General features: G+C 63.5%; 1 protein-coding gene across 23 annotated transcripts in view; it reads left to right on the forward strand.

The window, feature by feature from the left end:
• The window catches only part of NCOR2 (nuclear receptor corepressor 2), a 212,451-nt gene that overhangs the window by 106,385 nt on the left and 82,436 nt on the right, over positions 1 to 23,630 (forward strand). For 20 of the 23 annotated variants that reach the window (XM_023241291.2, XM_045041573.1, XM_045041577.1 and 17 more), the window contains 6 exons: positions 6,097 to 6,163; positions 12,165 to 12,337; positions 13,231 to 13,324; positions 16,079 to 16,257; positions 19,638 to 19,692; positions 22,035 to 22,133. In XM_023241291.2, the coding sequence (XP_023097059.2) occupies positions 6,097 to 6,163; positions 12,165 to 12,337; positions 13,231 to 13,324; positions 16,079 to 16,257; positions 19,638 to 19,692; positions 22,035 to 22,133 (667 nt within the window). The remainder of the gene's footprint in view (positions 1 to 6,096; positions 6,164 to 12,164; positions 12,338 to 13,230; positions 13,325 to 16,078; positions 16,258 to 19,637; positions 19,693 to 22,034; positions 22,134 to 23,630) is intronic. The other 3 variants (XM_045041564.1, XM_045041583.1, XM_045041584.1) reach the window with 1 other exon arrangement.

Genomic DNA, 23,630 nt, shown 5'->3' on the forward strand with positions numbered 1-23,630 from the left:
ACCGCTTCCTGAGATGGGGGTCGGTGGCGAGGGGCCGATGAGCATCTGGCCCTTGTGGCCAGCCGCTGACGCTCAGTGCCTCAGTTTCCCCATCTGCGAGGTGGGGATGAGAGTGGCTTCTACCTGCGAGGGTTGCCGAGGATCCGGTGAGTTGCTGTCCCGGGAGGTGCCGAGCTCAGCATCAGGCACGTGGCGAGTGTTCTCTGGTCTTTGTTTCTCTTCCTGCTTCATTCGTCTGCTGCTGTCGCCCGTTCGTCCAACAGATACTCTGAGTGCTCGCTGTGTTCTGGGCCTGCCGTTCTGCGATCTGGTGACAGCTTGATAAGGACAAGCAGAGACACCCCCCCCCCCGCCCCCGTTCCGGCTGCTGTCAGTGGGCCAGGTGGGGGGTCAGCCCCTCCCCAAGGACCTTGCCCTGTCACTTTAATTTCCCTGCGTGCTGGGGCTGCACAGTTAAAGTTAATTTCACGCTTGACTTCCTGTTGTACCAGCAATCTCAGACGTGTCCCAGTCACCTGCACCCACCTCCGCTGCCCTCCCTCCGCCACCTGCACCGTCGGGCGGTGTGGGGGCGGCTGCCCACGCTCCGTGGGGCACTCGCCGCGGGATCTCAGCCCCAGGTCTCAGGCTCTGGGAAGCAGGGGAGGGGCCAGGGCGACCCCAGAGCGGACCTGACGGGCACTCCGTGGAGGGGCCGGTGTCCCCTCCACAGCACCTGCCGGGACGGCTCTCCGGGGAACCCGCCGGCTTCCTGAAGCCCCAGTGCGATTCTCTGAACGGGCGGGCACTGATGCCCGGGGACGGTCACTGCTCTCGTGTGTTGTGTCGTGGCCATGCCTTTCCCGGCCCTGCCCTTGCCTGGCTCAGAACCCGGGCACCGGCGGCCTTGTTCCTCGTCTCTCCCCGGGGCCTGGAGGCCCGCCGGTTCCTGGTGTTCTCTCCCTTCCCCCCTTTTCTTGTCTTCAGGTCCGATGTCTTCCCTCCTACTGCCTCACTCGAGGGTTGGCTGATTGGAGCCGTCAGCCCCGGGGCTGTGCAGGTGGAAAGGGCATCGGGACGCAGGTTACTGTTACAGGTTTTTGTGGACTTGCTCTGGAAGTTCAGAGAGGTTAAGTAACTTCGCCAGGGTCACACAGCCAAACTTCTAGGCCGAACGGATGTGCACACCCACACCGATACCTCTCCTGGGTCTCCAGTCTGAGCTCTGCCCCTCGATAGCCTGGTGACCTTGAGCACATCACATCACGTCACTTTGCTTGTCGGTAAGCAGGGTTCAGACCCTCCGTCACCCCACTGGACAGGCTCTTCTCCAGGCATTCGGGGCCCTGCTCAGGCGGACTTTTTCCTTCTCACTCTTCCCCTGCAGCTGGGGGTCTGGCTGTGCCTGGACGCCCCTCTTCACCCCCTCCCGATGCACCATCACCCTCGTTCCCCTGGAACTCAGTGCTCTCATTTCCCTCTGCTTCCCTGGTGTTCTGCTTCTCCCAAGCCTCGGCTCGAACCTCTCCTCCTCCAGGAAGCCTCCCCTGATTGCCCCACGCTTTCTTGTCTTAGAATCCTGTGGGCCCAGGGCCAGTCCCACCCAGGGCCTGGCCGGACGCTCCTTGAACCTCCAGAGTGTCCCTACTGTTACCGTTTCCTCCCAGTTTTTGTCTCTCCTGCCCGGTGCAGTGACGGACGGCGAGGCCGATGTTTCCTTACAGGTTGTGCCTTTTTATAAACTCGGACTTTCCCCGGAGGTGATAGATACCCTTTGCACCCCATGAATGCAAACTCCCCCCCCCCCCCCCCAGCAAACTCACCGCCTTGCTCGTCAGGTCGTGTTCCCTATTTTTTTGCCAGAAAACATTCCCAGCAGTGAAGATCAGTCTGCAGTAAGCGATTTGCGTCTCCGATACCAAAACACTTCTTGGGACAAAATAAACACTCCAGACACGTTTGCCGGGAGGGTGGTGAGCGAGCAGACACCCTCCGCCGGGGGGGGGATTGTGACCAGAGCTGTGCCGGGGGGCCCCGGAAGGAAAGGTAGAGGGGACGGGGCTGGCAGGAGGCAGTGGGGGGGGGGCGCTGGCGAATGGGAGAGCCCATCCCCCTTTCGAAGGGGCCGTCAGGCCTCGGTCCCCGGGCTGCAGCCACAAGGGGGTGTGCCAGACCGCCTGATCTTTTAAGAGAAGCTTTAAGTTTGGCTTTTTATGCAACGGCTTCTGATTTTCAACACTGGCAGCGAGCTCAGATGTGTTAGAAAGCCCTGCTGTCCAAACACAGCGCTCCCCCGGGCTGGCTCCACTTGGTGGCCCGTGCCCGTTCGCAACCTGCCGCCTCAACATTTGTCCTCTTTGGCAGTCCCCGGGTGTCTCCGGGCACCAGGCACGGTGCTTGCTTTGGAAGGAACCTCGGATCGGCCGGGAGAACCCCTGCCTGCCCTACGCTAGCCGCGGTGAACGGGGGCGGCTGCACGCGTCACCTCTGCCCGCACGGAGGCTTCTACTCACCGAGTCCTGTCCGGTGCAGGCTCAGCCCCGCCGCTCACAGACTGGCCTTGGCTGCAGGTTGCCCCCAGCTGGGCGGCTGGAGGCCGCGGTGGCTTCTTCTCCCCCAGTTCTGGGGGCCAGCCGTCCGGGGGCGACAGGGCCCCGAGCTCTTCGGGGGAGGAGCGCTCCGTGCCTCTCCCGGCATCTGGTGTCGGCGGCCCTCCCGGACGTGCTTTCCTCGTGGACCCTTCCCTGTCTCCTCTCTCTGGTCCTCTCGTGTCACCCGTCACCCTGCCTCTGTGTGTCCGTCTCCCACGTCCCCATTTCCCCTTTCTATAAGGACGCCAGCCGTGTGGGATTAGGGCCACCCTGATGGCCTCGCGCTAACTTCACGACCCCTGTGAGGAGCCGGTTTCCACATAGGGTCCTATTCTGAGGTACGGGGGGTTGGGACCCCGGCATCACTGGCTGGGGAGTGGGGACACGAGTCAGTTTGTGACATGCACCGAGCCTCCTGCAAGCTCTAGGTTGTGTTTGGCCTCACCATGGCGTTTGAACACAGATGATGACCCGGTTTTGTTTTTTTCCGTATTTACTCTAAAATCGCTGGCAGAGACAGAACAGAGAACTTCCTGGATGCCCACCAGCCAGCGTCCCCTAGTGTGAAATCTTACAGAAGCGAGGGTGCATTTGTCGAAATGCGGAAAGTAATGGTGGGACTGTGCTCGGAGCCGACCCGCTTTCCTTGGTCTCCTCCAGCGTTTCCACCAATGTCCGTTTTCTGGCCCAGGATCTGATCGCGGTTCCCCTTCTGCGCCTTGTCCTTGCGTCTCCGTGGTCCCCAGGTGACGGTTTCTCCGTCTCCCCTTGGCTTCCCTGACATCTCTGAAGGGTTGCGGTCGGCGATTTTGTCGAGCGTCCCTTGAGTCGGGTTTGCCTGGCGTTTGCTCACGGAGGGGCCGGCGTGGATTTGGGGGAAGAGTCCCACGGAGGTGACCAGCCACCCTTCCCACCACGGCAGGTCACGGGCGCGGGCTCCTCCACGTGCGGCTGCCTCGTCCGCCTGTGCTCGGCGCTTTAGGATGCGTCCTGGATCCAGGCTACCGTCAGGGGGAGGGGAGCTCACCTCCCACAGGGGATATCAAAGCACGGAGGGACGCAAGTTAAAATGCCAAACGACTGGTAAATATTCGGGGGAAGATACTTGGAGGCTACGCACCTGTCCCGTTTTTCTCGAGGTTTTGCCCGTTACCGTGACATTCACGCGTGGACCTTGCCTGCGGCAGTTGGGACTGGGACGTTCTCGTGATGGTCTCCCGTGGCCCGCGTTCTTTCTGCGGTTATCAATTGGAATTCTGTGAAGGAGCGCTTGCTCCTTCTTCCTCGCTTATTTATTTGTTCAGTCATTTATTTCTATCAGCGCGGGCTGGCGGATATTTATTTTGCTCTTTGGGTTATAATGTAGCACCGGCATTGTTTATCTGGCAGCTCAGGTTCCCCCAGCTTCGGCGGTCGGGAGCTCAGGTAGAGTCTTGGGTCCTTCTGATCTTTTAACTTTAATTTTTCCTCTTCGTTTTAGCACTTCTTTGCTTCAAGGTGTTCCGGGCTCTTGTGTATTTCCGTGCCGACACTGGAATCTGCCATCCCTCCAGAGAGAAACGGCCTTTTTGTTGTTGTTAGAGAATCGTGTTAGGAGCAGAGACCTCCGTGCAACGCGGCTCACTGTTCTGGGCTCTCCCTGCTTCTCGGCCTTGTCGGCTCCGCTCCTCTCCTCCCTTCCCCTCCCTCCCTCCCCAGGGCTCTCCAGCCACGCGGGCTTTCTTCCCTCTGTTCTTCAAGTTCCCTGAATTTGTTTCCACCTCAGGGCCTTTGCAGCGCCCTCTGCCTGGAGCGCCCTGCCCTCTGGTTCTTTCCACCGCAGGGTCCTTCTGCTGCTCTAGATCTCGGCTTGGGGCCGTCCCCGAGAGACTTTTCTGCACCACTGAATCTGAAACAGCTGTCCCCTCCCCTGCCACCCAGTCACTACCCCCCCCCCCCACCCTGTTTCGGTTTCTGCATCAGGATTATCTGGATTATCTTGCTTACTGTCTGTGTGACGCCTCTCAGCGTCCCCTCTGTGATGTCTGGGGACTCTGCCTTGCTCAAGGCTGTGTCCCCAGTGCCCGGAAGAGTACCTACATGCAGTAGGTGCTCAGTAAACACTTGCTGAGTGACCGAGGAGATGAGAACGTGATCTTACTGTGCCCCTTTTTCAGATGAGGAAGTTGAGGCTGAGATCACTTACGTTCCTCGTCACGGAACGAAGTGCTGTGGTCTCAGCCTGTGTGACTGAGGCCCCCCAGTGCCCACTCTGACGGGCACAGGGCAGGGGAGGCTGAGGTCAGCGGCGAGGCCTCAGGGCGGGGAGGTCCTGGCTGATGCGAGGCGCGAGTGACCCTGGGAGCCAGGGACCCATGCCACTTCCACGAGGGTCCCTGGGGGCTCTGAGTACTGCTGGGGCCGTGGGGGTTCCGGACAGGGGGTGCTGCCCACATGCTCGCTGTGGCCTCCCCGTCCTTGTTAAGAGGGAACGTGCGGGCGCGTTAGGGGCCCTGGACTTGAGCCCCGGTAGTGAGGATGCCGACTTCCTGCTGGAGATCCGCGTCGAGCCGTGGGGACGGGGGACGTTGTTCGGCCTGGGACAGAGGCATGGTGGCAGACCCTGAGGACAGCTGGGCCTGGCGGTGGGGCCTCTGAGGCGGCGGGGGCCTGGAGGCAGAGAGTGACCCTCCCTGGGGTCCCTGTGTCCGATTGGTTCCGGGCCCTTCGGCCCCCGAGAGGTGTGTGTTCGGGGAGCTGTGCCCGTCCGTCAGGGCCTGGGGACTCCCACCACCTTGCTCCTTCTCCTGAGGTTGGGTGCTGGGTGGCTCGGGAATCTCCCGGAGGCCGGCGGGGGCGCTGTTTGCAACCTTTGCGTGGGGTTGGGTCGCTCCTGGGAACACGAGGAGGAAGGAGCAGCCCTCCCCGGGGAGGCCGCTGCCACACCCGGATCGGGGTGAGCACGTCCAGGGTCGCCCCCAGGCCCGCCCGAGCCCCAGGCCCACTGGCCGTCCGCGGCAGCACTCGCTTGTGTAGGGGGGCCGCGGGGAGGGGCTGAAGGAAGGGGGCTTCCTGAGGGGTCCCGCCTCCCCGGTGGCCGCCAGCCTGTGCCGCCCTGCTCGGGTGACCTCCGCTGTCCCAGGAGCCAGCCCGGGGGACGGCTGTCTCCGTGTGGCCATAGGTCTTGGGGTCCTGGTCTCTCCTGCCCGCGTTCCCAGTCTGAGCCCGTGGATGTTTCTCTGTGGCCGGTTTTCCAGGAGGGATCCTGGGTGCGTGTGGCGGGGGGCGGGGAGCGCTGACACCCTGCCCGCCCTCGGGACCCTTCTGCACGCCGGGCTCAGCCTAAAGGTGGACGAGGGCACCTCGGGGAGAGAGGGAGGATGCACTCTGGCAGTGCGCGGCTCCCTCTGGGGGGCTGCAGGTGTCTCTTAGCCCCCCGAGGACCAGTAAAGGCACACTCAGGGCTTGCTTTCAGGAAACAGCTCAGCGAAGGACGAAATATCGGAAACCCTGCGTTACTGACCATTGCTGTTTTGCTCCTGCCTAGAAACCAGGCGATGCGGAAAAAGTTAATCTTGTACTTCAAGAGGAGGAACCACGCTCGGAAACAATGGGTAAGCCATCCCTGGAATCTCCCCGGTCGCTCCCCTGGGCCAGGCTTCCTGGAGAGTCTGGGCCACTTCAGGCCATGCCCACCGGGACCTCCTGGCCTGCAGCTGTCTCATCGCTGCGTGTCCGGGCCGTGGACGGAGGCCAGGGACAGCGGCCACACGGGAAAGGGGAGCAGCTGCTTTGGTGACGCCGGGGCCCCGGGCTCAGCTGCCCAAGGAGGCCTGCCTGGAAGGGGAGAAGGCAGCATGTTGGCCCGGAAGAGCGGTTCCTTGTCAGAGGACCCTCCTTTCCAGGCAGGAAGAGAGAGGCTTGTTGGAAGGCAGCGGGGGGGGGGGGGGGGGGGGATGGGGGGGGCTATGTACTGGCGGGTAGCGGCTGCATCAGAACGGATGGGGGCGCCACCCCTGCATCACGCCGCGCTCTGGCGTCTCCTCTGGGAAGCAGGCCCAAGGCAGGGAGAGCGTGTGTGAGGACACGTGCTGTTGTGGTTCGGGTGCCTGTTTACATCACTGATGCACGGCGGGGGCGGGGAGGGCAGTGACGGAGGGGGAGTCACTCCGCCGTGTGGGAAGAGCTGGCTCACATGGGCTTAAACGGCACAGAAATTTGTAGCTGAGAAAGGCCGTGGGTGGAGTTCAGGAGTGGGTCGATCAAGTTTCACCTTCACTTCTATGTGGTTTTTCCCCCCAACTCTGTATGTTAGTACATCGACAGACGGGTTTCTTTGTGGGACCTGAATGCCTACAGCAGATCTGAGTTTTCTAAGCCCAGAGAGAGAGCTGTCCTGTCTCAGACCATCTCACCAAGGCTCTGATTGGACCACTTGATGGCATGGTCCCTCTGAACCAGTTTCTGAACCCACCCTGCGCTGGCCCCAGACCTCAGTTAGGTCCCCAAAGAGAGGAGACCCTTCTGGCGCAGGTGCTGGGTGGCTGGGAAGCTGGCAGGTTGCGTTCTGGACCCCAGGGGCCCATGGGGTGAGACTTCCCAGCCTCTCCTTTCTCATGTTCCTCAGATCCCCAGATTGTCTGGATGGTGACCAGACGGGGGGTGGGTGGGATTCTTGAAAACGGGTGTCCCATCTTATTCATTGAATTAAATGTGCAGCGAGGACCTGCTGAGAGCCCGGCACAGGGGTGGGCAGAGGAGACGGAGAGAGAAGGGCCACGTGGAAGGACGGGGTGGGTTGGGGATAGTCTGCATGTCCTGGGTGGTGACCTCAGTACTGAATGGGAATGACTAGGAAGGACCAGCTGTGTGGAAATCTGGAGTGTCAGGCAGAGGGCACAGCAAGTGCAAAGGCCCTGAGTTCAGAACCAGCTTGGGTAGGCTGGGACAGCATGTAGTAGGTAAGTCTGGAGTGCAGTTCGTGAGTTGGGGGCCGCGGTTGATGTAAATAGTGTGGGAGCCAGATCACCTAGAAACACTCACCTTCCACCAGGATGGAACATTCAGATTTTATTCTAAACCCGATGGGACCCTTAATTTACTCTTCTAAGTACATAGTGAACAACATGAAGTCTTTATTTTGAGAATTTTCGAATAAGAGATCTGACAAATACAACGAACACCACGTAGAGTCGATCACAGTTCCTTTGCTGCTTGCGTGTTCGCACGAGTGTGAACCTTGACACCGTAGTTGTGTTGAACGGGTGGGAAGCAGGTGCCGACACCTGGACCCCTCTCCCGGGCACCTCCACATCTGTCTCCTGAGGGACAGGAAGTTCTGTCATCACCACCCCCAAGAACGGACAGGGTTCCCTGTGATCTTCCGGCCGTGGCCACACTTAGAGCCCCAGTCGCCCTGTCTGGGGATGGGGTTCGTTTTGGACGGGGTGAAGAGTTTTTGCTGTGGTCACTTGGGGGCCCCTCGAGGGTGGGGTGGGGAGAGTGCTTATTTAAAAATAGAGCAGCCGGAGACTGGTAAGAAACTCGGGTGGCTCTGAGGCCGGGCTGAGCCCATGTCCAGAGGCCCCTGTGTTCAACGGGAGGGCGTTTGGAATGAGCCTGTTCTTTTTTGGGTAACATTTATTTACTTACTCTGAGAGCAGGAATGGGGGGGCACGGGCAGAGAGAGGGGGAGAGAGAATCCCAGGCAGGCTCCATGTTATCAAGAGAGGAGCCTGACGCAGGGCTCGATCCCACGAGCCCTGAGATCATGACCTGAGCTGATATCAAGAGTTGGGTGCTTAACTGACTGAGTCGCCTGGGCGTCCCCTGCCCCTCCCCCCCCCCCCCCCCCCCGACCCCGTTCCTGTTCTTCTGTAAGGAGCCCAGAGCTCCTGATGCATTGTTTTCAGCAGGGACGCGGAGGGTTTGGTCCAGATGGCTCCCCCAGACCTCTGACCTGCATGTCCCGCCCCGACCGTGAGCCGGCCCCCCTCAGATCACGGAGCCCCCACCCCTTAGAGGTTCTAAGGACCACGAGTCAGCTGCCCACGCTGCCCTTCCCTGGGAAGCTGAGTGTGGCTCCGTGGGAGGCCCGACCGGTGGGTGGGGTGGCGGTGAGGCTGTGCTGTCAGCACAGGGTCCCGAGTTCGAGCCCATCCACCGGGGCCTGCCGTGTATCTGGGAGCGCGGTCTCTCCCTGAGCCTTGCCCCTCCTGCTCTGTGAAATGGGGTGGGGTGCAGGGAGGATTGAGGTTCGTGCTTGTGGCTCCTGGCGAAGGGGGTGCGTGTGACAGTGTGGTGGCCGTGCGGGATGGGTCAGCAGAAGGCAGGGTCAGCGGCTGCATCAGAACAGACGGGGGCGTTCTGTGGCAGGAGGTGGGCCCAGCGTGGAGGGAGCCCTGTGTCCTCAGGCTGCTGTAATAGACTCCCACAGATAGGCAGCCGAAGACAACGGAACTGTGTGCTCCCCCAGCTCCGGAGGCCAGGAGTCCGAAGTCACGGTGTGGGCAGAACCGTGTTCTGGCCGGGGGCTCTAGGGTGGATCCCAGCTGCCTCTCCCAGCCTTGGGGGCCCAGGTTCCTGCGGTCTCTGCCTCTGTTTCCACAGGGTCATGTCTCCTTTCCTTCTCTCACATGGACACCCGATTATGTGATTTAGAGCTCTCCCTAACCTGGGATGACCTCGTCTCAGGTTCCTTTTTTAATAAGGTCAAGTTATGTGTAGACTCTGGGGGTCACCATTCAGCCACCACAGAGGGCACCGGCCTGTTTTCTGCACAGTCTGCCTTTCCGCTTTCCCCCGACTTGTCCCCACTCTGTCATTTACGTGGCTGAAGGTTTACTCACCTCTCCCATGTCCCCGCACCTCTGACTTCCCCGTTGTCTGAGTCTGGGCTTTTCCTGGAGCCGCCCCGCATCCGTGACTTGCTTACGTGGCCCGAGGCTGAGCAGGACGGGGTCGGGTGGGGGGACAGCTGTCGGTCGTCACCCTCAACCCTCACCAACACGAGGCGGGGAGGGCAGGAGCCCTGGCGCTCAGCAAAGCCAGTGTGGAGAGCATTCTACAGGTTCTGCGACCTGTCCCGCTGAGCCCCGCGGGGGCCCTGTGCGAGGATGTGCCCTCCCTGAGGTCAGAGGGACACGGCTGCCCTGGGCAGCAGGCTCCAGCTGCCCTTCCCTGACGGCACCCTCCTTTCCCCGTCCTGTGGCCAAAGCCTGGGTTCCCGGTTGTCAGGGAACTCCATTTCTCATCAAGCCCCGCCTGGCAGGGCAGGAGGGTCTCAAACTTGGCCCCGCTGATCATCTGGGGCAAAGCACTCCGCTTCTGGCCTCAGTTTACTCCTCCGTTCGGTGAAGATATTAACACCCACCTCCTCGGGCCCTTGAGTGACAGGCTTCGCACAGCGTGCTCATCAGGGTGGCGCACGGCGGGCGGTGGGCGCTCAGAAGGAGACCCGCGTGGGACCGCCGGGGCCTTGAAGAGCCCAAACGATCCTGAAAATGCATGGCCGGGAACAACCGCGGGAGTCACCTCGGGTTTCAAAACGCATCACAAAGTTACAGCAATAAGAGCAGTGTGGTCGTGGCCCAAGGACAGACCCGGAGAGCAGTGGAGCAGGAGGGAAGAAGGCCTCACGCCGTGGGCAGGTGGTTTTTGACGGGAGGCCAGATGCAGTCAGCGGGAGGGGGTGGGCTCTTCACACACGGTGGGGCTGGACCCCACTCCCAGCCCCGACGGAAAAAGGCTAATTCGCAGTCCGTTGAAGGCCCCCCGGTGCAAGAGCCAAAACTGTAAGATTTCTCCGGAAAAACACGGCGGGGACTCTCGGTGACCTCGGGTTTGCCAGCGGGTTCTTGGGCACGACACCGAGCGCACCCGCGGCAAGAGGAAGGCGGGGGCGTCGGGCGTCATCAGCGTAACCGTCCGCTGCTCCTGCCGGGATCCCAGGCGGCCCTGCTCCCGGGCCTCCGCGGAGACTTGTGCCCGGCTCTGTCCCGGCCTCGGCCGTGAGCCTGAGCCCGAGCGTGGGGCGAGTTTGCTTCCTGCTCTGGGCAGCGGGTCCACCCCGCGGGGGCCCCACGCAGCGGTCGCGTCCCCGGGGTCCGGGGTGCTGCCGTGTCCCACACGGGGCACGGTCCCGAGGCCCCCTGTGAGCGGGCCTAGACCCTGCCCGTCTTTCCCGGTGACTGCGTGGTCTTCCTCTGCTGGCTGGGCCTCCGCAGCACCTCTTCCCCTCTCCGTCAGACTGAGGACAGGCTCTCCGGCAGGAGGCGTGGCTCTCCGGCAGGAGGCGTGGCTCTCCGGCAGGAGGCGTGGCTCTCCGGCAGGAGGCGTGGCTCTCCGGCAGGAGGCGTGGCTCTCCGGCAGGAGGCGTGGCTCTCCGGCAGGAGGCGTGGCTCTCCGGCAGGAGGCGTGGCTCTCCGGCAGGAGGCGTGGCTCTCCGGCAGGAGGCGTGGCTCTCCGGCAGGAGGCGTGGCTCTCCGTGCCCCGCGGGGGCTCTCCGTGCCCCGCGGGGGCTGTCCCCACCACAGCACCCCAAGCGGCGTGGCCGTCATCTGCCGCCGGAACCGCGTCCTCCTCTCCAGCGGGGTCGTGGGGCCCCGGGAGCGGGGGGGGGGGCTCTCCCCCACTCGAAGCCGGCCTGACCACCGCCCGGGGGCTCCCGCGCTGCCGGGTCTGCCAAAGACCAAGGTCGCGGGTTGCCTGAGTCGGGCTGGAATACGGGGTGGGGCGAGGTGTCCGGTCACGAGGACGAGGGAGGCATTGAGAGGGCGTTCAGGCGAGACTCCTGGACCGTGCCATCTGTCCCGCACAGCTGTTAGAGACCGGGAGGTTGGGGTCTTACGGGCGGCTTATCGCTGCCCCCCTGCTCGAGACCCAGGTCACCTTGGAGATGTGGAAGCCGGGCAGCTATGGTCCTGCCTGGGCAGAGGTCTTTTCTCTGAGGACACGCGGCACTGTGGGTAGACGCAGAGAGGGACTTCCTTGTCTAGGAGAGACGGCGGAGGCCCCTCCGTGGATGCTGCTCGGGACTTTCACGATGACTCCCCGGACCCGGGACCACGGCTGAGCTTGAGGCCAGGGAATGGGGAACTTTCCAGAAAGGGGATGCTTTCTAGGGGCCGCCCCAAACCTGACAGACACCCCCAGAGCCTCACGGTCCCACGTAACTTCCTTCCGTGGTGGGAGTGGTCCCTGCGTGTGCTGTAGCCCTTTGCCACATGACAAACGTGTCTGGGGGACCGGGGTCGGAATTTTAAGTGCTACGTAATGTGATTTGAAGTTAGCCGCTTGTAGCTGGTGGCTTTTGCATCGGATGAGGCATTTCTAGAAGGAGGCCAGGCCGGTGGCCCATCCCCCAGGGAAAGAGGCAGCCAGGCGCTCAGGGAAGCCTGTGCGTTTTCTTGGGGTTAGGGTCTGCCTGGGTCTTCGCGTGCTCCTGCCGTGCGCGCTGCTGCGCGTGACTGTGTGTGTCTGGATCTCAGCCCGTCTCCGTGTGCCCGCGTGAACGTGCGTGCCCGCGTGCAGCGCCGGCGGGGAGCATGGAGCCGGGGCCTGGCGCCTAGGGGAGGACCAGCCGCTAAGCGGTGCTCCCGCGCTGTGCTCCCCCAGGAGCAGAAGTTCTGCCAGCGCTATGACCAGCTCATGGAGGCCTGGGAGAAGAAGGTGGAGCGCATCGAGAGCAACCCCCGGCGGCGGGCCAAGGAGAGCAAGGTGCGCGAGTACTACGAGAAGCAGTTCCCCGAGATCCGCAAGCAGCGCGAGCTGCAGGAGCGCATGCAGAGGTGAGCCGGGGCCGGAGCCCGACCCTCCTGCCCCCACCCCGCCCACCGCCTCTGTTCCTTCAAGATACCTCAGGGGCCTGGGTCAGGAAGAGCCCGGGCTGGTGTGAAACATCGAGCGCAGCAAGGGCTCAAACCGGCGACGCAGGGGCCGTATCGGGCCCCTGGATGCGTCGCTCGGAGCCTGCTTGGCCTTAGTGCCGATTAGAAACTGAGACACGTTTTGGCGGAGCAAGCTGTCCTTCCCGCGTGCCACGGGCTGGTACCACCCAGCTGTGTTCCTTCACGTGGGCCGCGTGGCCCCTGAGGGCAGCAGAGCCTGAGATGCTGGGTGTGGATCGAAGGCCAGGGGACCGCCCGCCTGGCTTTGCGGCCAGATCAGGGTGCTTGCCGGTCTCCCCGGGTGGTCGGGAGGGCTGCGTGTCAGGGAGGGCCCGGCACACAGTCGGTTGCCTGGGGGCGTGTGGCTGTGCTTTGCTGTTACGCAGAGAGGTGACGGGCAGCGGGCAGTGACAGTGCCCCTTCCGGGCCTCCTGGACGCTCGCGTCCACGTCTCACCGGTGCCTCCCCCCAGGCCTGAGAGCCGGGTGTGACAAGGGAGGGAACTGAGGCAAAGGTCCGCACACATGGGTCTGTGGGCTGGGCTTCGGGGGCATCTGAGGAGAGGGCGGGACTGAGCGCCTCGGGTATTCCTGGGTCAGGGCTGGGGCTGCTGGACGCCCCCAGCCTGGGGCGGTCCCTGTGGGCATGGGAGGCCTGGCCCCTTCCCGCCTCCCTCCCTGCCGCCTACACTCTGCCCTGCGCCTGGGGAAGTTGTGGGCTCGGTCCGCGCCGTGGTGCCAGCCGGGCCCCCGCTGCCGCCGGCCTGGTCCTGAGGGTGTCCCTTTGGTCTCCAGCAGGGTGGGCCAGCGGGGCAGCGGGCTTTCCATGTCGGCCGCCCGCAGCGAGCACGAGGTGTCCGAGATCATCGATGGCCTCTCCGAGCAGGAGGTAAGAGTGTGGCCGTGGCCCTGGCCTCAGCTTCACTCCCCCGCCCCCCACGCGTGGGAGCGTCCTGGCGGGAAGCAGAGCTCACCCAGTGGCTGAAATCGAGGGGCTTGTCCCTGAAGCGTGGGCAGAACTGGTGCAGGGCATTGAGGCCCGGCGGGAGTGGCCGTCCATCGCCCGCCTCCCGCCTGAAGGTCGAGCAGAGAAAGGACGTGGCCGGGAGGGCCACAGCGGAGGGGGGCTGGGGGACGAGTACCCCTGCCTCTCGCGCCTCCCGGTGCCTCCCACTGACTGAGCCCAACCGGAAGCCAGAGGCAGGGGTGCCTGAAAACTGTGGTTTCTAGGCCAGCCTCTCAGTGCCCAGGCTGGGGGCGGGTGGACAGTTCCCAGCACGCTGACCGTCCACCAGGCCGGACCCCCAGCCCTGCCAGCGTGAGCGCGCTCTCCTTGTCCCCTGGGGGGAAGACGGGGGGCTGGACAACCCAAACTCAGCCTGAGTGACCCCGGCCGTGGTCTGGGGGCCCAGAGATGGTCAGGAAGCAGGGAGACGAGGCATTTGCCCTGGGGAAGTGTTGTTGGTAGCCACCTGGTCCCTTCCGGGTCTTGGGGGCCAAGCTTCTAACGTGCCAGGCCCCCACCCTGCTTGTTCCCGACAACACGGTGGACACGAGGGCGTGTCGTGGAAGGAGGGGAGTGCGTTCCTCTTCCCTGGGGGACTTGGATCCAGTAGCGTGGCTGCGGTTCGTTGTAGCAGCCGCCAGCGGCACGTGGCTGTTTGCATCGAAGTTAACTGAAAGGAAACGGAGCTGAACCTTCGGTTCCTTGGTCACATGCGCCACACGTTCGGGGCCGGGCAGCTCCGTGGGTTGGTCGCTCCCACGCTGGACGGGGCAGGTGGCTTCTGGGCAGCTCTGCCCTGGCTGCCGATTCTCCTGTGCCATAGACTTAGGAGTCCTGGGGGACAGGCGCCCCGTATGAACTGGAGATTTCTAGGCCCTACCCCCGGAGGCTCTGATTTAGCTGATCTGGGGTGGAGCCCAGGACTCTGAGCTTTTACCAAGTAACCCGCGTGATTCTGATGCGGGTAATTCAGACGGTCTGGCCACGAAGAGAGACCTTCCTTTTAAAACTTCACGCGGCGGGCGGGGGCGGGGCTCCGGAGTGGCTCCTTCGGTGGAGCGTCCAACTTCGGCTCGGGTCGTGGTCTCACGGTTTGAGAGTTTGAGCTCCTGCGTCGGGCTCCGCGCTGCCCTCCCCCTCTCTCTGCCTCTCCCCTGCCCCTGCTCTTTCTTTCTGTCTCTAAGTGAATAAGCAAAACTTAAAGAAAAAGTGACAAAAGTACCTTCACATGGTACGTCCCTATTTCGGACGCCATTCGGTCCTCAGAAAGCAGAACTCGGAGAGCCTTTGTCCACAGTCACGCCTGCGGGCTTGCTGTGGCTCCCGTCCCACGGATGCCATCTGTGGCCACGTGCACATCCCGCAGGGGTGCGGACCTGGGTTCACTTTGCCCCGGAAGCAAGAGGAGGGCGGGGGGCCCTCTCCCCCGTGTTTCCCGCCTGAAGGCCAAGGGCGAGGGGCATCGCAGTTTGATGCAGTGTTCCCGTCCCCAGCCCCCAGCCCAGAGGCCTGCTTCCCCAGGTCCTGGCCACCGGCCTCCTGAGGCTGTTGAGGGGGTGGCCTTTGGGGTGGGTGGTCAGAGGGGGAATTCAGGGCAGAGACTCCCTGGGAGGGCGGGAAGGAGGGGGCCGGGGGGGAGGAGAGATCCACAGTCACGCGTGCAGTGACCATGCCGTGGTCCGCCATCAGTGCCCCTCTGGGAGGACGACGGGCGAGGTGGTAGTTCTGGAGGGCTGTGCCAAGTGCTGGCAGCCTCAGGCCTCCGGGGGGGGGGGGGGGAGTCCTTCTGGGCCGGGCGCAGGGCTGTGTGCCCCTGCTGGGATTCCAGATGTTGAAGGAGAGGTTGGCTGTGGGATGCCGGGCAGCGGATCCTTTGAACTCGCTGACCTTGGCCGTGCTGGGCCCTCGCCTGCCTCCTCGGATGGGTAATTAATCGCCAGTAATGGGCTGGCTGCAGAGATTTGGGGAAAGGAGCCCAGCTGAGTGGTGGCTCGGAGCCTCTTAACAGCCACCCCGATGCATCATGAGCGAGCCCGCCCGACTCCTGCCCGCACGGGGCTGGCGGGCTGGATCCCAAGCCGAGCCGATGCCAGGGCTGGGAGGGTGGCGGGCAGGGGGTGGGTCCGTGCCCCCCCCCCCCCCGGCCCCACCCCCTGTCCCGTGTGCCCTCGGAGCCTGGATGGCCAGGCCCCGTCTCCTGAGCTGGTTTGGCCCAGCTGGCTGAACATCTTGCCTGTCGTGTTTTACGGCAGTTGCATTTCCAAAGAGAAGATTCATTGCCCCCCTCTCGCTGCAGATAAGGCGGCTGCTGTGCTCCACATTTAATTTACAGCCCCGTCCACCATAAACCTGTCCGGGGCTGCCTTTAAATTCTCCCTCCGCCGGCATGGCCTGTTATTATTTTTAACTCATCCTTCCCTCTGTCTCTGGCTCCGCCTTCCCCCGCCCTTGCTGGGGACGCTGGCACCTTCACCTGGGCCCCCCTCCCCCACCTGGGCCCCCCCTCCCCACCTGGGCTCCCCCCCCCCCCCCGTGTCCCCTCGCTGGCAGGGCCCCTCCCGCCCCTCCCCCGCCCTGTCCCCGGGCCGCCCCCTGGAGCCCTCTGAGCCGGGCCCCCCTGCCCTGTCCTCCCTCCAGAACCTGGAGAAGCAGATGCGCCAGCTGGCCGTGATCCCGCCGATGCTCTACGACGCTGACCAGCAGCGCATCAAGTTCATCAACATGAACGGGCTCATGGACGACCCCATGAAGGTGTACAAGGACCGCCAGGTCATGAACATGTGGAGCGAGCAGGAGAAGGAGACCTTCCGGGAGAAGTGAGTGGCCCCTGGCCGGCTGTGGGCCTCCGCGGACCCCTCCTCCCTCTCCTGTCCCGGGAAGCGCTACCTGGTGAGGCGCGGACGGGCTCCCTGGGGCCGCTGTGACAAGGGACCACGGGCCGGGTAGCTGGCGGCAACAGGAAGTTTGTCCCCACTCCAGCGCCGGAGGCCACAAGTCCAAGATCAAGGCGTTCTTGATCAGGGTTGGCTCCTCCCGGAGGCTCTGAGGGAGGGGGCCCCCTGCCCCTCCCCCGGCCTCGGGGGCTCCCGGCCACCTTCCTCCTCCCGTGGCTTGTGCGCACATCGCTCCCTCTCTGCCTCTGTCTTCACGTGGTCTTTCCCGTGTGTCTGTCCGTGTCTGCCTTTTCTGTAAAGACCCCAGCCGTGTCGGATACAGGGCCCACCCTACTCCCGTGTGACCCGTCTGAACTGGTTGCTTCCTTAGAGAACTCCTTTCCAAATCCGGTCACATTGGGAGGGTCTGGGTGGACGTGAAATTCGGGGGACGCTGTTCAGCGCGGTACAAAGTGTCCAGGGCAGCCTTATGTGAAACGGGGCTCTGTGGGTGGGGAGGACGAGGCCAGAGGATCTCGGAGGTTGGGCCGGAGGGTAGGGGTGTGTGGCTGGCCGATGGCCCTTTGGTGTCATTTTGAAAGCGGCTGTTCGTTGAGCACGTGTTCCTTCCCAGACACCGTGCAGATGTGTTTTCAGGGGTTTTGTGTGTTTGTCCCTCTTAGGCCTCATAAGAGCATCTATCAGGCCGTCCTCATTACACAGGTTAGGAAACAGAGGCTCAGAGAGGGTAAGACACTTAAGGAGGGCCACACAGCTCACAAACGGTGGAGGACGGAAGGTGGACAGAGGGACTCAGACTCCCCCAGCTCCAGGGCAAGGGCTCAGCTGCAGTGAAGAGGCTCGTTGGGGAGCGGGAGGGGGCCAGGGAGCCGGAGAGCTTTGGAGAGCAGAGGCAGGAGTTGAGTGCCAAGAGATGAGGCCTGGGGTCTCTAAAACGAAAAGAACAGAACGACCCGAGTGTTTGGGGGAGACGAGTGAGGAGCTGGTAGGTGGATAAAATCCTCGTCCCCTCAACTAAACTCAGAAGTTGTATCCCATGGACCCACGTGCCGGGCAGAGACCCCCGTGAGCTGGGCGGGCGGGAAACTCAGGCACGGGCGGAGGGCTCCACGCTTGGCCAGAAGGGGGTGTCGGAAACAGATTCTGCCTCCGGAGAAGGCCTCGTGGCCAGGGGACGCGACCACGTTCTGCAGCCACCTGCCGTGGGGCCGGCCGGGGCCTGGGGCTGTCTCTGCCCTTTGCGGGGTCAGGTGGTCCAAAGTGCCTGGGGGGGGGGGGCCCTGGGCAGGGATGATTCTGGGTGGTGGGCAATGCAGGGGTGATGTGGCCGCACCAGAACGGGGAGGTGCGGAGGAGCGACTGATGAGGGTCGTGGCGGGAGATTGTATTTTCTGGACTAGCTTTTGATGATGGAAATTCTAAAACATCCGTGGGACGGTTGAAGGAGGGCCCGAGTGCCTAGCACAGCCTCAGCACCGCGGGGAGCAGGGCCCAGGGGCGTTTGGGGTTGAGCGCTCAGAGGCAGAAAACCCCGTGACTCGGTGGCTCGTTTCTAAGTCCTCACAACCACAGATGTGGTTGTGCCACGGTCAGGTCCCGCGGGTACCCTGTCGTCTCATTTTAAACCAGTGACGGACCACGGGCACGGATGCTAGCACCTACGCCGCGTTAGGTGTTTAAATTCCCCCGGCACGTTTGATGTGTTTATTTATTTACGCTTTCTTTAAAACGAACAGACAAACAAAAGAGAGGTGCTTCTGGGGTGTTTTCTGTGTTTCATTCTTTCTGGAGAGTTCACGTTTGCTCGTCTCACCTAATGATTTCATTGTTAATTCAGAAGAGTGGGGCACCCGGGCTGGGCTGCTGTCTGCTGAGCCTCAGCTTGGTGCCACGTGTCCTTCCGGGAGAGTGGTCGCGGTCAAGGTTGTCAGTGCAGGACCGATGGCTCTCGGGCCTCCGGAAGTCACGCGCAGTGGCCTAGAGCCCCACCGCTGACAGGCTTTGTCCCCCCCAGCAGCCGTGCCGCTTCTCTGAGCCTCAGTTTCCACATCTGCAAAGTGGGTATAGCAACGGCGCCTCCCTTGTTTAGCTGCCGAGAGGTGCCCAGTGTGCAGGAAGTTCTCGGTGATCGTTGGCGGAAGATACGGATACAGGTGCAGGTTGGAGGGCGGTGGGAGAGGTGAGCTAGGGGGTTCCCAGGATTGACACCTGATCTTCTGGGACTCCGTCTCTCCTAGGAGAAACTCCGAGGAAGGGATCTAGGTGGGAAGGAAGTGTCACTGGGGCAGGGAGAGGGAGGGGAAGGGGACTCTGTCTGGAAAAGAAGGGCGTTAGGCCGGCTCCAGCTTTGCAAGCTGCCTGAGGCGGGATCCCAGGCGGGGTAGCCTGCCACTCTGACTCTTGGCTTCCTCCTGGAAGAGAGAAGAGGCCGTTCCGGATTCTCCGGTGTCTGGTTGGGGAGCAGGGGAGGGGCCCGCTGGCCTCCCGCCCAGCCATCTGGAGGGCCGGGCGGGAGAGCACCAGGCGCTGGGCCGGGCTCCCTCGTGGGACCCGGGGCCCCCGCCTCGCCAGTGGCTCCTTCTCTCCCCGGAGGAGGCCGCGCGGCTAGTGGCGCATCGTGGGGACCGGCAGGCCGAGGCTGGGCCGGGGCCAGGGACCCCACCCAGCATCCCTGGGGCCCCCGCGGCCGTGACCCACATCTCCGCCCCCGCTGCCCGCCTGCTCCCGTGGCCCTGACATTTCAGCCTTGCCGAGTCTTTCCCAGTAATTCTGCCGGCTTCGCGGGAAGCCCGTTGGTGGGGTGCCAGCACCCCGCACCCCCTCCGGCGTGAGCCCTTTCTTGCCGCCTCCCCGCGGGCACGCAGAGCCCCAGCTCCCCGCTCTCCCGGGGAGGCTGGCAGTTCTCGGCCTGACCTGTGGCCTGGCTGCGAGGGCCCGCGTGGGCCGGGCGAGGCTCAGCTTCCCAGACCCGGCCGGAGATAGAAACAAAGGCATTTTTTACAAGGGGGGGAACCCCACCAAAGAGCTGCGTGCAGTGTCCTCATTTTTCCTGGAAGCCGCCTCCAGCAGGACAAACAAATATATTTTCAAAGGCGCTAAAACCAGTGACTCACTCCAAGGAACGCCCTCTCTCACCCTCGCCCGCCCGCCCTTCCCACACCCCCCTGGGCTTAATTGCTCCGAGTGGGGCGTCGCCCGCCCAGCCGGGCCCGCGGAGATGGCAGGCGCCCGTGTGCTCGGCGCCCGCCCAGCCGGGAAGCCCCCCGCGGCCGGGCCTCACGCCCGCCCTTCTCCTTCCGCAGGTTCATGCAGCACCCCAAGAACTTCGGCCTGATCGCATCGTTCCTGGAGAGGAAGGTGAGTCGCTGCCCCCACGCCCAGACGCCGGCCCGGCCGCCCTGCCCGCTCCGCGCCTCTCCGGGGTCCGCTCCGGTGGGCGGCCCCTTGCCCTGGTGCCCAGGGCCCTCCCTTCCTGCCCGCAGAGCTTGCCCCTTGCTCTGTCTGTCCCTCCTCCCCTCCTTCCCCCCTCACTCCTCCTGCTCCCTCCTCTAAGAAGCAGCCGCAGGCCCCGCCCCTGCTGGCCCAGGGGGCGGAGCACCAGGCCCAGAAACCCGGGAGAGCTGTGCACACCGGCCTCCCCGGCCAGCGCCTCGGACGTGGCAGCGAGCGTCCCTGCGGATTGGGCACAGGTTCTGGAAGCCATGCTATGCCTGGCGCCCCAGTTACGGCTTTATAGGCGAGGGTGGCGTTCTTCCAGGGGGTTGGGCCCTCCGAGGGCCACTCTGTGCTTTCCGACACCCCGGATGCCAGCCAGGCGTGTGGCCAGTAAGTCCTCATCCCGCCGGGACGAACATTCCGTAGAGCTGCTGCTCAAACCCGAGCTCGGCCCCAAAGCCAGCCCAAGGCAGGGCCCCTTTTCACTCCCGGCTGCTACTCTGCACCCTTCGTTGGGCTGGGCAGAGCCCGGAGAAGCTGGGCGGGGTCTGGATGAGACCCTGTGCCGTCGGGCAGAGCGGGAAGGGCGTCCAGCAAGGCTCACCTTCTGGGGCTGCTGTCCCCGGGGGGTTTTACGCTGCACTCCCTTGAATCAGGTTCTTCAGAGGCCGGGGCACCTGCCCACGCCCAGCCCTACAACATGCCCAGCTGCTGGAGGCCTCATGCTTTTCAGTCGAGGGAGGGCTGTCTGGGCAGGAGCCACGCAGCTATTTTAAAGTTGAACAGTTGTTCCCAGTGTCTGCCCTTAATGAGCTGATAGCCATAGGAGGAGGCAGACGAGGCAACGCGGGGAGATGAAATCTCTCTGTGCCTGAAAAACGCGCGTGGGGAAGCAAGCCCTGTAAACAGCCTTCCTCTGAGTTCGTGACGGCTCTGTGCTGGGGGTGTGGACAGTCCGGGGGGCTCTAGGTCAGGGCTCCTCGGGGATGGAGGTGAGGGTTTCGGAAGCCGGTCACTGAACAGAATTGCTTGGGAACCGAGGAATCAGAGTCTCTACACTGGAGAGTAGACCTTAGGGTGTATTTTGGCTGAGAGGCAGCTCAGGACGGGACTTCAGTAGAGCTTCCAGAAGGGTCTGAAGCAGGGATTGCCAACTGTGCTCCGTGCCTTTGGGGAGAGGCGTGTTCTGAGCGAGGCCGATGGCCGGCCGGGGGCTCGGTGGGCCGGCCGGCCTGTGCCCGTCTGCGGGGGCAGCTGCTGCTTAGGGCCGGCTCCCCGTCGTCCGGCGCGGAAGGCGCGCCCCTGAGCCGTTCAAGGGCACGTCGGGCACTCCCGTCGCCCGACTTGCAAATACTGGCATCTGACGATTCAGTGGTTTTCTCCACGCTCGCGCGGGCCCCCGTGGGGGGGCCAGGTTTACCAGGGCAGTAGTCTCTGCCCACGTGTATTCTGGGAGGGGACAGAGGCCCCGGGGCTTGAGGCCCAGCCTGCCTCGGCACCCGGCGGCCCTCACCTCACGGAACGGCCTCCAGAGGCTCCCAGTCTTGGCTCCCGCTCTGAGCACCACGGCGACATCTGACGTCCTGTCTGTCACGGCTGCCAGCGTCAGCCAGCTGTCACCTGGAGCTGGCCTGTGGTCACAGGTGGCAGGCACGGCCGTGCTGGTTCTGTTTGCTTTGAGGATGTCGTCTTACGGGTCCCATTTGGGCAAGAGGTGGTGGAGTTCGGGGCGGGCCAGTCACTTAATCAGCAGGTGGCACCAGGGTTCAGACCCAGAGTGGTGTGGAAAAGACCAAGGCAGAGACACTCATAAACGTCCCAAGAGGCGAAGGGTCGCGTGGGGACGTTACAGTCCGGCTGGGTCACGAGGCTCAGCACAGGGCACTCGGGGCTCCGGGGGTTGGGGAAGAAGGAGCTGGGCTGAGGGACGGGAGACCCAGGCCCGACCCGGGCACACTTGGAGTTTATGCAGCTGGGAGTCGGAGGGCCTGGGGAGGCAGGCGACCCCTTGTCGTCCCCGTCCTCGACGGCGGCTGTCGCGGGTAACACGTCCGCGGTGTGTACCGTGTGCCAGGCGCCGTCCTGAGGGCTCTGTCCTCGCGGCCGCGCTCTCAGACACGCGCTCAGCACCCCCTTCACGCCGCCGAGAAGGTGAGGTGAGCGGCCGGATGCGGAAGAGGCAGGATTTGTACCCAGGCCTCTGGCTCCTGGCCGCCTGCTCTGACCGCCCGCGCCGTACGCGGTGCTCCCTCTGTGTCCCACAGACCGTGGCCGAGTGTGTCCTCTATTACTACCTGACCAAGAAGAACGAGAACTACAAGAGCCTGGTGAGGAGGAGCTACCGGCGCCGCGGCAAGAGCCAGGTGAGAGGCGGGAGGGGTTGGCTCTGGGGGCTGGTTCCCAGCGTGCCCTGCGGCCGTTGGCAGGGGGGGGCGTGTGACCGTCGGCGTGGCGGGCTCGGGCCCCCTCGGGGGCGGCTGGGAGACCCTGTCTGGGGGTGTTCGGCCCGCCCCAGCGGCAGAGAGGAGCGCCAGGAGAAAGACCGCTTCCCTTTCTTAGCCTGGAAAATTCTAGAACTCCTGGCTTGGTGAATCGTGATCCCCGTGGTGAAAAGGGCCACGTCCCTAGAGCAAGGACGGGGTTCTCCGGGTGACTCGGGCTGGTTCACACACAGCACGTTTAGAAACCGATCACAGTTCTTTTGTGTTTACCGTTCTGCGTATCTGAAAGCAAAAGGCAGTCAGTCTGTCAGACGTGACTGCTCGGGAGGAGACCGAAGGATCACTTACCTTAAAGCACGGTTCGGCAAGCTATGGCTTGCAGGCTGAGTCCGGCCCACCACCTCTCTCTGCGAGTAAAGTTTTATCGACACACAGCCACGTCCGCCCCTTTCCCTGTTACCGTGGCAGCTCAGCTCTCCTGTTAGCAGCAGCAGAGGGGAGCAGTCACGACAGAAACCGCAAGGCCTACGGTCCGTACCGCCCGGTCCGGTACGGAAAACACCTCTGAGTTAGAGAGACGAGGAGTCGGTTTGAAGGCGTGTTCAGCAAATAATGGTAAAGACGGTGGGGGTCAGTAGGACACGTATGAAAGGGGGCTCCTAGGTGATCGTGTGGGAAACGGAGGGACGGCATGGATTTGTTTCACTGCTGGGCCGTCGACAGTCGGTCGAGGGCAGGTGCTGGGAGCACGTGGCTCCGGGAGGAGGTCGGCTGGCGCTGCCCTAGGAGGGCTCCAGGCCGGACGGGCGTGCGGAGGCCTTCGGGGGTGTGGCCGTTGGGTGCAGCCGGGAGCAGGCGGAGCCGTCGCCTCCCTGGGGCCTCTGGCCTGGGGCGCCTGGGGGAGAGCAGTGATGGCCGGGAGTAGTGGGGGCTGGGACGAGAGGGTCTGGAAGCTCTCTCTCCAGCGGGTGCTCCCTGACGCGGCGTCTTCCCTTCCCCGGGCCGTCCAGGACAGGGTCCTGAGTCATCGCGCTCAGCCATCGGCAGTGGGGGCCTGGTGCCCTCTGCGACACCCCCACTTTGCGGTCAGGTCCCCCAGACGGGTTCCCAGCCCACGTCCCTTTCCTCCTCTCTTGCCGTCTGGGAAATATGCTTCGGCGGCACGGACCCACTTTCCTGTTGGCCAAGACACACGGGATCCGGGGAGCGAGTTTGTTGTTAGACTAAGTGCCCCCTCCCCCCTCCCCCCGCCACACTCGGGCCCGAGCTTTGGTTCTCACCGGCTGGGTCGTTGAAGGGTGGTGACGTTTGGTCCGTGGACGGGCTTTGCCTTCAGTGTTGTGTGGCCACAGCTGCCCGGCCGGCTTGCCCATCTAACAGATGCGGAAAACCAAGGCTTGCTGGCCTGGAGCCGTTTCA

Source organism: Felis catus, chromosome D3, assembly GCF_018350175.1.
Source record: "Felis catus isolate Fca126 chromosome D3, F.catus_Fca126_mat1.0, whole genome shotgun sequence".
Taxonomy (NCBI): Eukaryota; Metazoa; Chordata; class Mammalia; order Carnivora; family Felidae; genus Felis; species Felis catus.